This window comes from Lissotriton vulgaris, chromosome 5 (genome assembly GCF_964263255.1).
Source record: "Lissotriton vulgaris chromosome 5, aLisVul1.2, whole genome shotgun sequence".
Lineage (NCBI taxonomy): Eukaryota > Metazoa > Chordata > Amphibia > Caudata > Salamandridae > Lissotriton > Lissotriton vulgaris.
This window is the reverse complement of record NC_141693.1, coordinates 400,276,674-400,289,356: the sequence shown is the minus strand read 5'-3', so window position 1 is coordinate 400,289,356 and position 12,683 is coordinate 400,276,674. Positions and strand designations below refer to the sequence as shown.

The window sequence follows — 12,683 nt, the reverse complement described above, 5'->3', positions numbered from 1 at the left end:
CACGTTCAGGTGGCCATGTTGCAGGAAACCCACTTGTCGCCGCAGGGTAGGACCACCTTTGCGAGCAGATGGGCTGGGGCCCGCACCTTCTCCTCATACTCCACCTATGCTAGGGGGGTTTCTATCCTTATAGCCCGTAATGTACCATTTCATAAGTATGGAGAGCTTGTCGATAAGGAGGGGCGCTTTGCATTGTTGTGGGCAGGCTGGGTCAGGACACGTACACATTTGTCATCACATATGCGCCGAATGTGGATGCACCTGTTTTTTTCACTGCATTGTGGGGCAAGATCATGTCCGCTGGCTCACGGCATATCATTTGGGTTAGGGACTTCAATCTGGCACTGGTACCCCAGCTGGATAGGGCCGACGGAGTCTGCTCTTATAAGCCTAGAGCGCGAGAGGCGCTGGAGGGAGTGATTGCAGAGGGCGAGCTGTTCGATGCCTGGAGACACTTACACCCATATAGGAGGGAGGGCACACATTTTACCTCACATACGGGTACATGGGCACGCCTGGACTACTTTCTGGTCACCAGAGGGATCTCCACAGAGTTGGTGGGGGTGGCACACTTACCGAGAACATATTCTGATCACAGTCCCGTCTTGCTACATCTCCACATACCTGGGTGGGATAGCCCTAGACCGCACTGGAGGCTCCGCCCTGAGATTTTGTTAGACAATCTGTTTTGCACTGAACTGGGGGAGGAGATAACTGATTTTTTTCCCAGAAATAAGGGGTCAGTAGACTCGGTTGAGCACATTTGGGAGGCATTTAAGGTGACCATCAGGGGCTATTGCATCTCCAAAAGCCATGGTGTTTTACGAGACATCCTCCACACTATTAACACGCTGGAGAAGGAGCTGCGCGCTTTGGAACTCCGCATGGTAGCTGAGACTGGCCCCGAACCGCATGCTGCTTTCAGGGAGACATTGTCGAGGTATGAGGAGGAGGCTGCTAGGCAGGCTAAGTTCCGTGGCAAATATTGGCAAGCCCGGAGGTACTGCGAGGGGGATCGGCCTGGGAAGGTACTCACCACGCTCACGCGAGCTCCGCGAGAACACAATGTCGTACTCGAACTCACGGATACCTATGGCACCACAATCAGGAACTCGGATGAAATCCTCACTGCTTTCACGGCACATTATCAATCACTTTACACTTCCACCATAGGCCCCGACACGTCTTATGATGACTACCTGAAGGATGTAGCGCTATGCTGGCTCAGCGATGGAGACAGGGCATTCCTGGCGGCATCCTTCGAGCTGGACGAGGTCCGTGAAGCCATCATGTCCCTCAAGAATGGCAAGGCCCCAGGCCTCGATGGCATTCCTGCCGAGTTTTACAAAACATACATCGATATCATGGCCCCTGTCCTTCGTGAGGTCTACTCAGAATCACTTTGTGACGGTGCACTTCCCTGTTCTATGCGCGAAGTGGTCATCACCTCTCTCCTAAAACCTGGCAAAGAACCTAGCTCCTGCAAATCCCTCCTCAACTGTGATGTTAAAATATTTGCCAAGGTACTGGCCACACGGCTGTCGCTGTTGATGACTAGAATTGTGTTACCCGATCAGTCTGGGTTTGTGGCAGGCCGGTCTACTTCACACAATCTCCGCACCCTGTTCTCTCTGCTTTGTACGGTTCATCCCGACATACCTGTTGCAGCCGTTTTCCTTGATGCCTCCAAGGCATTCGACTCCGTCGAGTGGCCTTACTTGTTCTCCGTGTTGGCTAGCATTGGGGTTCCCGAGGTTGTTCATATCTTGGGTTTGTCTGCTTTATACTCGGCCTACGGCGAGAGTGTTGATCAATGGTCGCTTGTCACAGCCTATCGACATCACTAGAGGCACGCGCCAGGGTTGCCCACTCTCTCCCCTGTTATTTGCCATAGCTGTAGAACCTCTTGCCTGTCGTCTGCGTCAACTACATCGGGACGGAGCGGTGCAATGCCTACAGCGGCAAATAGATGTATCCCTCTATGCGGATGACATCACGCTGTATGTCAAGCACCCTGAAACGCACCTCAATCCCTTATTCAGGGAGTTTGTTACGTTTGGCGGGATGTCAGGTGTGCATATCAATTGGTCCAAGTCGCAATTCTTCCCTTTAACGGATGCGATAGCTGACTTTCCCCTTGACTATCCACTTGAGTGGTGCCGAACCAACCTTCGTTACCTGGGGATCCGTATCTCCCGGGACAGGGAGGAGACATTACGAGCCAATTATGGAGTGGCAATCATCAAGCTGACCGCTTCTGTGGATCGGTGGATCACCCTGCCGCTCTCCATGACCGGAAGGGCGTCCCTCATAAAAATTATAATCCTTCCTCGTTTTCTTTACCTCTTCCTCAACATTCCCTATTTCCCCGGCGCTTTTTTCTTTAAGACACTCAAATGGAGCTGCGCAGACTCTTCTGGGGAGGCAAGAGTCCCCGGCTCAAGTGGGCCACGCTTACCCTCCCATATGACAAGGGAGGCTTCGATGTGCCTGACTTCGAGGCGTATTACCAGTGCGCGCAGGCACATTTCACCTACAACTGGATGGCTCCCACGCCTTTTATGCCACATGTTGCGGTGGAAGACTGGATAGTGCATCCCCTTCCGCTCAATGGATTGCTCCACTGCCCGGAATCATCCATCACTACGCCCAATACTTTGGTTTCTTGCACCTTGGATGCGTGGCGCCGTATTGCCAAGAGCTTATCTTGTCCCCTCCCATACTCACCTAAGTTGCCACTTGCTTATCATCCAGACCTCACCCTACTATGGGAACAGGGATTCCGTAATCTTTGTGCAAAGATCCATGTCACTTGCTGGGGCAACTTGTTCGCTAACGGCCAGTTCAAATCGGTGGAACTCTTCTTTGCGACACACAGCCATACCCCTCTTGAGCTCTTTTATTACATACGCTTACGAGCAGGGATGAGAGACATATTACCTGATTTCCCAGACGAACCTGAAGTTCTGCCTCCGCTTCATTTCCTGCTAAGCTCGCAGGATGGGGCCCATCTGGTGTCCGGCCTTTACCGTCAGCTTAGGGGCGCAGCTCCGATGCCGGAATCTGGAGCAATGGCACTATTGCTGTGCGCTTACCTCCTGCGTTTCCGCCAGCAGCAGATTGAAAATCATACATTACAAATTCCTACAGCGGACATTCTACACGCCGGTGAGAAAACGTAGATTTGGCCTGGCAGATGATGATCGCTGTGTGCGAGGCCATGCCGAACATGCGGATATTCTGCATCTGGCATGGGAATGTCCTCAGATAGCGCGCTACTGGCATCAGGTGACAGATGCCCTCGCGGAGATGACAGGGGAGGCTATCCCCCTGGACCTCTTGGTGGCACTTCTCGGGTATACTCTGCAGATCCCCAGATCTTGCCGAAATCTCATTGATACTGCGCTCCTCTTGGCAAAGAGATGGGTGGCGAGCCGTTGGGGTCGAGGTAGGGCGCCCAAATTTAAGGACTGGCTGGCGGACTTGACTTATTGTCAAGATCAGCATACTACATTTGCCGAGTTATTGCCCATCTCGAGCCGGCCTAGTGATATTTGGGGTCCCCTTGTGAGCTATTTGCTAGTGCGCTCAGGTGATGCAGACGTGCCTGAAGAAAACCATGCTGTTGTTTGACGTTATGACTTGACATTTTGCTGGAACCATTATTCCTACTTATACGTCCCTATCTCATTCTGGAGGGTCCTTGACGGGATCTCTTATCCTCGAACCTCTGCGAATCGATCTGCCCCCCATGCTCTGCACAATGCCTGGGAACGTAAAGCTCCCTCCTGATGGTGCCTCCCCCCCCCCCCGCCATGTTGTCGAGGGCTCCCCTAATACCCCTCCCGGCATGTGCTCTCATTTTATCTATCGCACACCATTACGTGCCATCTCACATGTTGATCTTTATGGTACTGATGGGTTGCTGTTGGGCTGGTGTGGCGTTAGATTCTGATGCATTCCCAGGTTAACGATTTCTTGTAAATCTGGGAATGTGTCAGATTCCATGGGTGGTGCGTGGGGACACCCACAGCAACACCCATGGAACTCCCCTTTCACGTAGTGTTTTGCGTGAAAGAGGCACATAATTAGTAGACCATGAAAAGCCACATAAAGTGGCTTACTTGACGTTGTATATATGCCAGGGCACATTGCGCCACAGGAACGTTAAAAAAGTGACTTTCCCGCGCTGCAAGGGGCCTCATAAATGAGTCCCTATGAATATAAATGTGGACGCAGAAGATCCACATGAGCTACATATAGCTACAATATATGGAAATGTGAGTGATCCAGATAGTCACACAAGATACATAAACATACAATGAATGTAAATGTGAATCATCCAGACATTCAGGATATCCAAATAGGATACATATGTCAACAATAAATGTAAATGTGAGTGATCCAGATAGTCAGAATAGCGACATGAGATGCATATACATCCAATGAATGTTAATGTGGTCATTCAGACCGTCAGGATATTCGCACGAGATACATATGCCCATAGTTAATGTAAACGCGAGTCATCAGATAGTCCTGATATCCCCATAAGACAAGTGTAACTGCAAAAAATGTAACTGTGAGTCATCCAGGCATTCAGTATATTCAGGATATCCACATGATGTACATATGCATACAATGAATGTGAATGTGAGTCACCCAGACATTCACGATATTCATATAAGATACATATGTCTACACATAATGTAAATATTCGTGACCCAGTTATTTCGGATATCCACTTACGACACATTAACATGCAATTAATGTAAATGTGAGTCATTACAATATTCATATTCCCACAAGAGATACATTTGCATTGTTTAATTTGTAAATGTTAGTCATTCTGATAGTCTGGATAGTCACAAGAGATACATATACCTACAATGAATGTAAATGTGAGATATCCAGATATTCACCATGTTCACGAGATATATTTACGCTGAAGGAATGTAAATGTGAGGCAACGAAATAACTAGGATCTACGCATCAAAATACATTTACATACAATGAATGGAAACATAATGCTTCCAGTATATCCACATGAGATGCCTAACCTACAATGAATTTAAGCGTAAAAGTCATCTAGGTATTCGGGATATACACATAGGAAACATATACCCTCAAAAATTAAAAATAAGTTGTTATCCTGAAAATCTGGCATGGCTCTAACCCTCAAGGACCAGAGATAAACAACCTTAAAGGAGTGTGTTTGTACAGCACTGCCCTAGCAGGCATGAGAGAAGTCCCATTGTTGCATCTAAGGAAATGAGCGCATTATTTGTGCTATGCAAAACACACCCACCTGCCAGATTTGTGCATCTGAACAGCAGACAACCCTGTGATGATTTCTGTAGATTATGAGTTTATGTGGGTGTCAAATTTCCCAAGAGTACTCCAAGCAAATTGTTTTCCTAATTTATTTGCCTGTTACTCCTAACCCTCCATCTGTGACTGTCTGTGGAGTGAAACATCCTCACTCAAAGCGTTAAGGTGAATGTGCAGTTGGACAGTTAGGTGAATGCACAGTTTTCCTCCTTGTTTCCCTCACATGGAAGATATTTTCCACAATTGAACATTTCTTCTAAATTTCCTAAATGTTGGGGTATTTGGAACGCTTTCACACCACTGGCACCTAAATGGAGGTAGTGTAAGTTTAGAAGTGCAATGTGTGTGGGAAAAGGCGCTGAAGGGTTTTATGAATACATTCAGGGGTACAACAACCTTTGTTAGGGTTCATCATATTTGCAGTACCATCTACCATGGAATCCATCATTTTCCTAGCCCTAATGTATGTTCGTAACGGTGCAAAGTGCGTTCCTCTGGGGGCTTTTCATAGTTGTAAGAATACCTTTGTACATAAAAAGCTGCAGATTGTGATTCTGTGAACAGGGTCATCTTTACCCAGTTGCAAAAACTACTAAGGGGCCCATTGCGAGTCCGAGTATCGCGGTGCAGGGAAACCTCAATTACCTGTTCCAAAAACCACCACGCTGGATGGTAATTCTTCCGTGTTCCCGAGTTCTGGGCATGGAATGGAAACCAAAAGCCAATTTTTTGCATGCAGAGCCTTCATTCTGGCCCTGTTTCTTCATTTTGTGTACCCAGGTGGCCAAACTTGGAATGGACCCCTTTTTGGGTATGCCAGTTTGACATATATGCAGAAAATAGTATCTGAATAAGGCAGACGATGGCTACATAATTCTTAAGGTGTCACATTAAAGGTTTTTTTATTGCAAGAAATATGTAAATCTGTTTGCTTAGTTTTCATGTGTGTGAGGTTTGTGTGGTAGTTTATTCTCAACCTGCACAAAGACGAGTAGCCTACATATTGTAATACATATGTTTAATGCATTCTTTCAGGGTGCAGCTTCCGGACTTGCTGCAGAGGAAGAGTGCAAAGACAGTGTGCCTGGGGGCGATGCAGAATCTACCCATGAAGGGGTTGCCCAAGACCTTGGTGACCTCAGTCTCAAACTAAGCCAATATCAAGTAAACCCCGAGGAGGAGGAAGAGGCCCAAATAGATGGCACCGAGGAAGATTCTGAGGAACAGGAAGATGAAGCACTGCAGTCTATTGAAGAGGTAGACATTGCATGCAGTTAGAACTAGAAGAGTCTGCTAGCAGATGCATTGTAAATATAAGTTTGAGAGTCTCAAAGCACTCCTCCCTTCTTTTGCTCCCTAATACATATCGTGCCAACTCTGTAGTCTCATTCATTACTTTTACTTTGTATTGCCTTAATTGACTCCTCTTTACTTGTTTCTGTTGTGTTTGACTGATCACTGAAGATGTCTTTACAGGAAAGCACCTATGAAAGATGGCAGCATTCACATGTCAGGCATGTGACTGATTCTGCACTGCCTTGCTTACCTGAGGTTCTGGCCTGTTAAGACTACTTGCATCTTTCCTTTAGGTAAACATCCTCAAGAAGTGCTCACACTCTCAACAGAAACCCAGAGCATGAAGGTAATTGTTGACACTTCACAGTGGAATGAGCCAAAAGGGGGTCAAGCATCAGATTCCCCATGCTATGAAGCATGCATTTATGTCAACAATACATTTGATCATCTGGATCTAAGGAGAGGATTATTTAACGCCATTTAGACATTTAAAATTGAGAAAAGACCATCCAAAAATAAAAGCCTTGAAGTCAACAGTCATTATGTTTCATTCTGTTTTTAACATGTCTTCCAGCTACGAACTCTCAGAAGTATTCTTTGTTGGTTGACATCTAATCAGTTGTTTGTTTCACATTGACCTCGATCTGAATAACTCTCTCTACTCCCTTAGATAAATTGGATTTGTACTCACCCAAAGTTGTATGCAACGCTCAATTTGTTTAAAAAAAGGCAGGTACCCAATTTTATCTTTGGAGGCCGTCACCCACTTCCCGACTGATGCCACCCACTTCCCTCACAAGTGCTGACCACTTTTCCACTAGCACTGCCTATTTTTCTATCTCACACCACTCACCTCTTGTGTGTACAAAGCCCAAAGCTGGAAAGCAGCTTGCCTGTCTCGGGTGGGACTTTGAAGAAAGTTGTACCTGATGGAAAAGTTTGGTAACAAGTGGTCGAATATCCAAATACAGTCACAATAGGTGACATATTCCACTACTTTCATGGTCCAGTTTGTGGTGAGACAGGGCATGGGCTGGGGTTTTTAAAGTGACACTTTGAAGACCAAGGTCAGAGACCAGAGATATAAAAGGAAATTCATTTAGATGCTTACCGTAATATTTATTTACCGAATTGGGGTAGACAATCACAGTTCATATTCATTCATACCTGCTCTCACACCTGCTCCAATCCATACAGTGGCATAGTGTCCACTAAAAGAGGATTCATGTATGGTAAGTGATATGAATCTCCATATAAATATAATTGAACAACAGTACAATTGTGTAACTGTACTTCCAAGTTTGAGTGAGTTGTGCAGAAGATTCCGTTCAAGTAATCAAGAGACACATTCATATAAGCTTAGAACTGCACTTTAACCTTTAGGTAATTCCATATTAAAATAATGCACAACGCACATGAAAATAAATGCATATTAAACTAATCAGTGGGAAATGTACTATTATTGCCCATATAGGATAGGTTGTCACATGAAGCGCAAAAAAGTAGAGTTTCTTGTTTAGGTGTCCCTTCCCCAGACTCACAGCACAGGAAACTCCCTCCTTTCCACTTCAGCTGAGGCATCTCAACAGTAGGAATTAACAGTCCCAGGATGGTTGTCTTTTAACAAAAATCAGGGTAACTATTTTTGTTAAATTTAAAAAGTGTGGGCACGTCATGACCAACATATTTCGCCTACTTCAACCTCTGTAATATAACTACTTACATTGTGCTCTTCTACTTTCTACCATTAGGGCGGCTAGGGCAAGAATGATGTGTAAAGGCTGCCAGCAAAGGTTACAGGGATGGCATGGTTAGGCTCAGATTTAATTCGTTCAAAACCAGTGAAATTCAGCAGTTATAGTTAGCTGAGCTAAATATAACTTACACCCCCGCAATGACATGGTCAGAGATATCAATGATGGCATGGTCAGGGATATCACCGATGACATCATGGATGACGTATTAAATGACATCACTGATGACCTCATCCTGTTAGTGTAAGTGTTTTCTAAGAGTTTATGAGCGTTAAAGACATGTACTAACCTACTACAAAAGTTAGATTAGTGTGCTAGGTACACTACTAATGAGTGGTACTACTTCTAATCTATATTATGTGAGTGACTGTGTGTATCCTTGCATGTGTGGGTGTGTGAGTGGCTGTATGGGTGGGTGAGTGAATGTGTGAGTGACTGTATGGGTGAGTGAGTGGGTGTCTGAATGGCTGTATGAGTGAGTGAATGGGTGTGTAAGTTGCTACATCAGTGAGTGAATGCCTGTATGGGTTAGTGAGTACCAGTATGGGTGAGTGAGTGCCTGTTTGAGTGGGTGTTTGCTTAAGTGAGTTGGTGTGTTAGTGGCTGTATTGGAGAGTGAGTGTGTATAAATGGCTGTGTGGGAGAATGAGCAGATGTGAGAGTACTTGTATGGATGTGCAAGTGGGTATATATGTGGTTGTGTGGGTGTGTGAGTGAGTCTGAGAGTGCTTGTATGGGTGATTGAGGGGCTGTGTTGAGAGACCCTATGGGTGAACAAGTGAATACCTGAGGAGCTATATGGGCAAGTGTGTGGCTGTGTGAGTGGATGTATGTGTAAGCGACTGGTTGTATGAGTAGCTGTATGATAGAGTGAGTGGTTGTGTGTGTGGCTGTATTAGTGAGTGAGTGGATGTATTAGTGGCTCTATGGATGAGTGAGTGGTTGTGTGAGAACTTGTAAGGGTCTATGAATGGGTATGTTAGTTGAGTTGTGGGCCTGTGAGTGGGTGTATGAGAGGTAGTCAAGGGGTGTGAGTGGGTGTGTTGGTGCTTCTGGGGATAATGCCATCAGTGATGTCACTGAGCATGTCATGAGTGATGAAATATCTGAAGTTATAAGCAGTGCATTGCGGGGGCATAATTATAGTCAGCTCAGCAAATCATAACTGCTGAACTTTCACTGGTTTTGTATGAGTGAAATCTGAGCCTAACCATAACATCCCTGTAACATTTGCCTTTTTCCAGTGCATTTCTAAAGTTTTTTCAATTCTATTTCCAAACTATACAGGCCCTGTAACCTTTGGTTTTTTAAGTTAATTTCTAAGGTTTTTGAATTTTATTTCCTTAATTCAACCACTAACCTTTGACAGTGAGTGTGTGAGTGAGTGCATGAATGTCTCAGTAAGTCTGTGAGTGGGTGTTAGAGTTTCTGAGTGGGTCTGTCAGTGGATTTGGGAATGTTTGAGTAGGTATGTGAGTAGGTGCTTGATTGTCTAAGTGGGTCTGTGAGTGGGTGAATGAGTGGATCTGTGAGTGAGTACACAGGTCTGTGAGTGAGTGCATGAGTCTCTGATTGGGTGTGTGACCAGATACGTGAGTGTCTGAGTGGGTCTGTGAGCGGGTGCATGAGTGACCTTGAAGGGCTGTGAGTGGATGGGTGAGTCTCTGAGTGGGTAGGTGAGTGGGTCTGTGAGTGTCTGAGTGGGTCTGTGAGTGGTTTTGTGAGTCTCTTTGAGTAGGTGAGCGAGTGTCCTAGTCGGTCAGTCACTGGGTTTGTGACTCTGTGAGTGGGTGCATGAGTCATTGAGTGTGTCTGTGAATAGGAACATCAGTGTCTCAATGGGTCTGTGAGTATTTGGATGAGTGTCTGAGTGAGTCTGTGAGAGAGTCCAAGAGTATCTGAGTGGGTCTATGAGTGAGTGTGTGAGTATCTGAGTGGATCTGTGAGTGGGTGTATCAGTGGGTCTGTGAGTGGGTGTGTTAGTCTCAGTGGGTCTGTGAGTGGATGCATGAGTGTGCGAGTCGGTGTTTGAGTGAGTCTCTGAGTGGGTCTGTGAGTGTGTGTGTGAGTCTCTCAGTAGGTCTGTGTGTGGGTGAATGAGTGTCTGAATATCTGTCAGTGGATGTATGAGTCTGTCAGTGAGCGCATGAGTATATGAGTTGGTCTGCTGTGGGTACACAGTAAAGTAGGATGGCACATGGGAGCAGGTCCTCCTGTCAGCTCCCCTGGTGATGGTACTCCTGTCCAGCTTACTTACAGTCCGCTACCCTCTGCTTCCTTCGTTTTTTTGCCTCCTCCTCTCATTTACTGCTTGTTTTACTGCCTCTTCTCTTCTTGCTTCTGCTCTATATTTTTCCTCTTTATGCTAATTCTTCCCATTATTTTGCCTCTTTCTGCTCTCTCCTGAACTTTATTTTGACTCTTTTTACTCCTTTCTGGCCTTTATTCTGCCTCTTTCTGCTCCCTTCTGAACTTTATTCTGCCTTTTTCATCTAGTTTCCCACCTTTATTTTGCCTTTTTTTGCTCGTTGCTGACCAGTATTTTGCCTCTGCTGCTCGTTTCTCATCTGTATTTTAGTTTTCTGCTCATTGCTGACCTTTATTCTGCTTGTTTCTCCCCTTTGGTTTGCAGCTTGGTGCTGGTTTCTAACCTCTATTTTGCCTCTTTCTGCTCATTGTTCCCATTATTTTGCTTCTTTCTGTTCATTATGCTCGTTATTTTGCCTCTTGCTGCTCACTCCTGAACTTAATTCCACCTTTTGTTGCTCATTTCCCACCTTTATTTTGCCTCTTTCTGCTAGTTTCTGACCTGTATTTTGCCTTGGCTGCTCCATTCTCATTGGTATTTTGCCTTTTTCTGCTCCTTGCTGACCTTTATTCTGCCTCATTCTGCTTATTTCCCCCTTTTGTTTTGCTTCTTGGTGCTGGTTTCTCACCTCTATTTTGTCTCTTTCTGCCTGTTATTTTGCCTCTTTCTGCTACTTTCTGTCCTTTATTCTGCCTCTTGCTGCTCGTTTCTGACCTTTATTTTGCCTCTTTATACCCACTGTTCCCATTATTTTGCCTCTTTCTGCTTGCTCCTGAACTTTATTCTGCCTCCTTTTGCTCCCTTCTGACCTTTATGCTACCTCTTTTTGCTCCATTCGTATCTTTATTTTTCTTTTTCTGTTTGTTTCTCTATTTTGCCTCTTTCCGCTCATTTCTGACCTTAATTCTGCCTCTTTCTGCTCCATCCTGACCTTTATTTTGCCTCTTTCTGCGCGTTCCTGACCTTGTTTTTGCCTCTTCCTGCTTGTTTCTCATCTGTATTTTGCCTTATTTTGCTCATTGCTGACCTTTATTCTGCCTGTTTCTCACCTTTGTTTTACCTCTTGGCTCTAGTTACTGACCTTTATTTTGTCTCTTTCAGCTCATTTCTCACCTTTATTCTGTCTCTTTCTGCTCGTTCCTAACCTTTATTTTGCCTATTCTGCTTATTTTCCTCAAGAGTGTGGGGGAGACTCAAGACCCCTGCCGTCCCAGCCGGCTCCCGGCCTCCTGCAGGAGCTGGCATTGCTGCTGCACGGAGGGAGCTACTGGAAAGGCAGCTCCCTCCATGCAGGAGCAATTGTTTCATCTCTTTCCCTACCCACATATCTGTGGGCAGGGAGAGAGATGAAACCTCTGCTTCCAGCAGGCAGGAGCACTTTGACAGCTCCCACCCGCTGGAACTAGAATGGTTGCTTTTTCTTAGCAGGATCTGTCAAAGTTCCTGCCAAGCAAAAACAAACCCCAAAGTCCCAGGGCTGGGCTCCCCGGGACATAGCAGTAGCCCTGAGATGTGGCTGTCCCCAGGGCTATGTATGGCTCCAGGAGGGGGGGAGGGGCTGCACGGCCTGCCTTCTGTTTGCATGGGCCTTCCCGGGGATGTGGTGGCCCCTGAGTCCAAGAATGGCCCGGTAGTGAAGCCCAGGGAGGGTGTGGTCACTGCGGCTCAGGACCCGTATAGACCCCTCGCCATATTTAACTTGGCCCAGGGGAGGTGGTGGTTCCTGGGGCTCAGGCGGTCCATGCAGCCCCCACTATACAATTTATATAGAGCCCCCGGGAGGTGGTAGTACCCGGGGCTTGGGGGAGGGGTCCGAGCAGCTCCCCACCTTATTAAAATTACGGCCCATGGAGGTGGTGGCCCTGGGGCATAATTAGGTCAAAGGGGGGAGGGGGGCACGTTCGCCCCTCCGTTTGAAAAAAAAAGCCGGCATGCCACCTGAACCTGCTCACTTGGAGGCTTTAATGTAAACAAGCACAAGAGACCGCGCTTGTTTT

General features: G+C 46.2%; 1 protein-coding gene across 3 annotated transcripts in view; it reads left to right on the top strand.

The window, feature by feature from the left end:
• Nucleotides 1-12,683, top strand: part of CCDC27 (coiled-coil domain containing 27) — a 290,662-nt gene that overhangs the window by 186,664 nt on the left and 91,315 nt on the right. For all 3 annotated transcript variants that reach the window (XM_086921745.1, XM_086921743.1, XM_086921744.1), the window contains one exon: nucleotides 6,364-6,585. In XM_086921745.1, coding sequence (XP_086777871.1) covers nucleotides 6,364-6,585 — 222 coding nt within the window. The remainder of the gene's footprint in view (nucleotides 1-6,363; nucleotides 6,586-12,683) is intronic.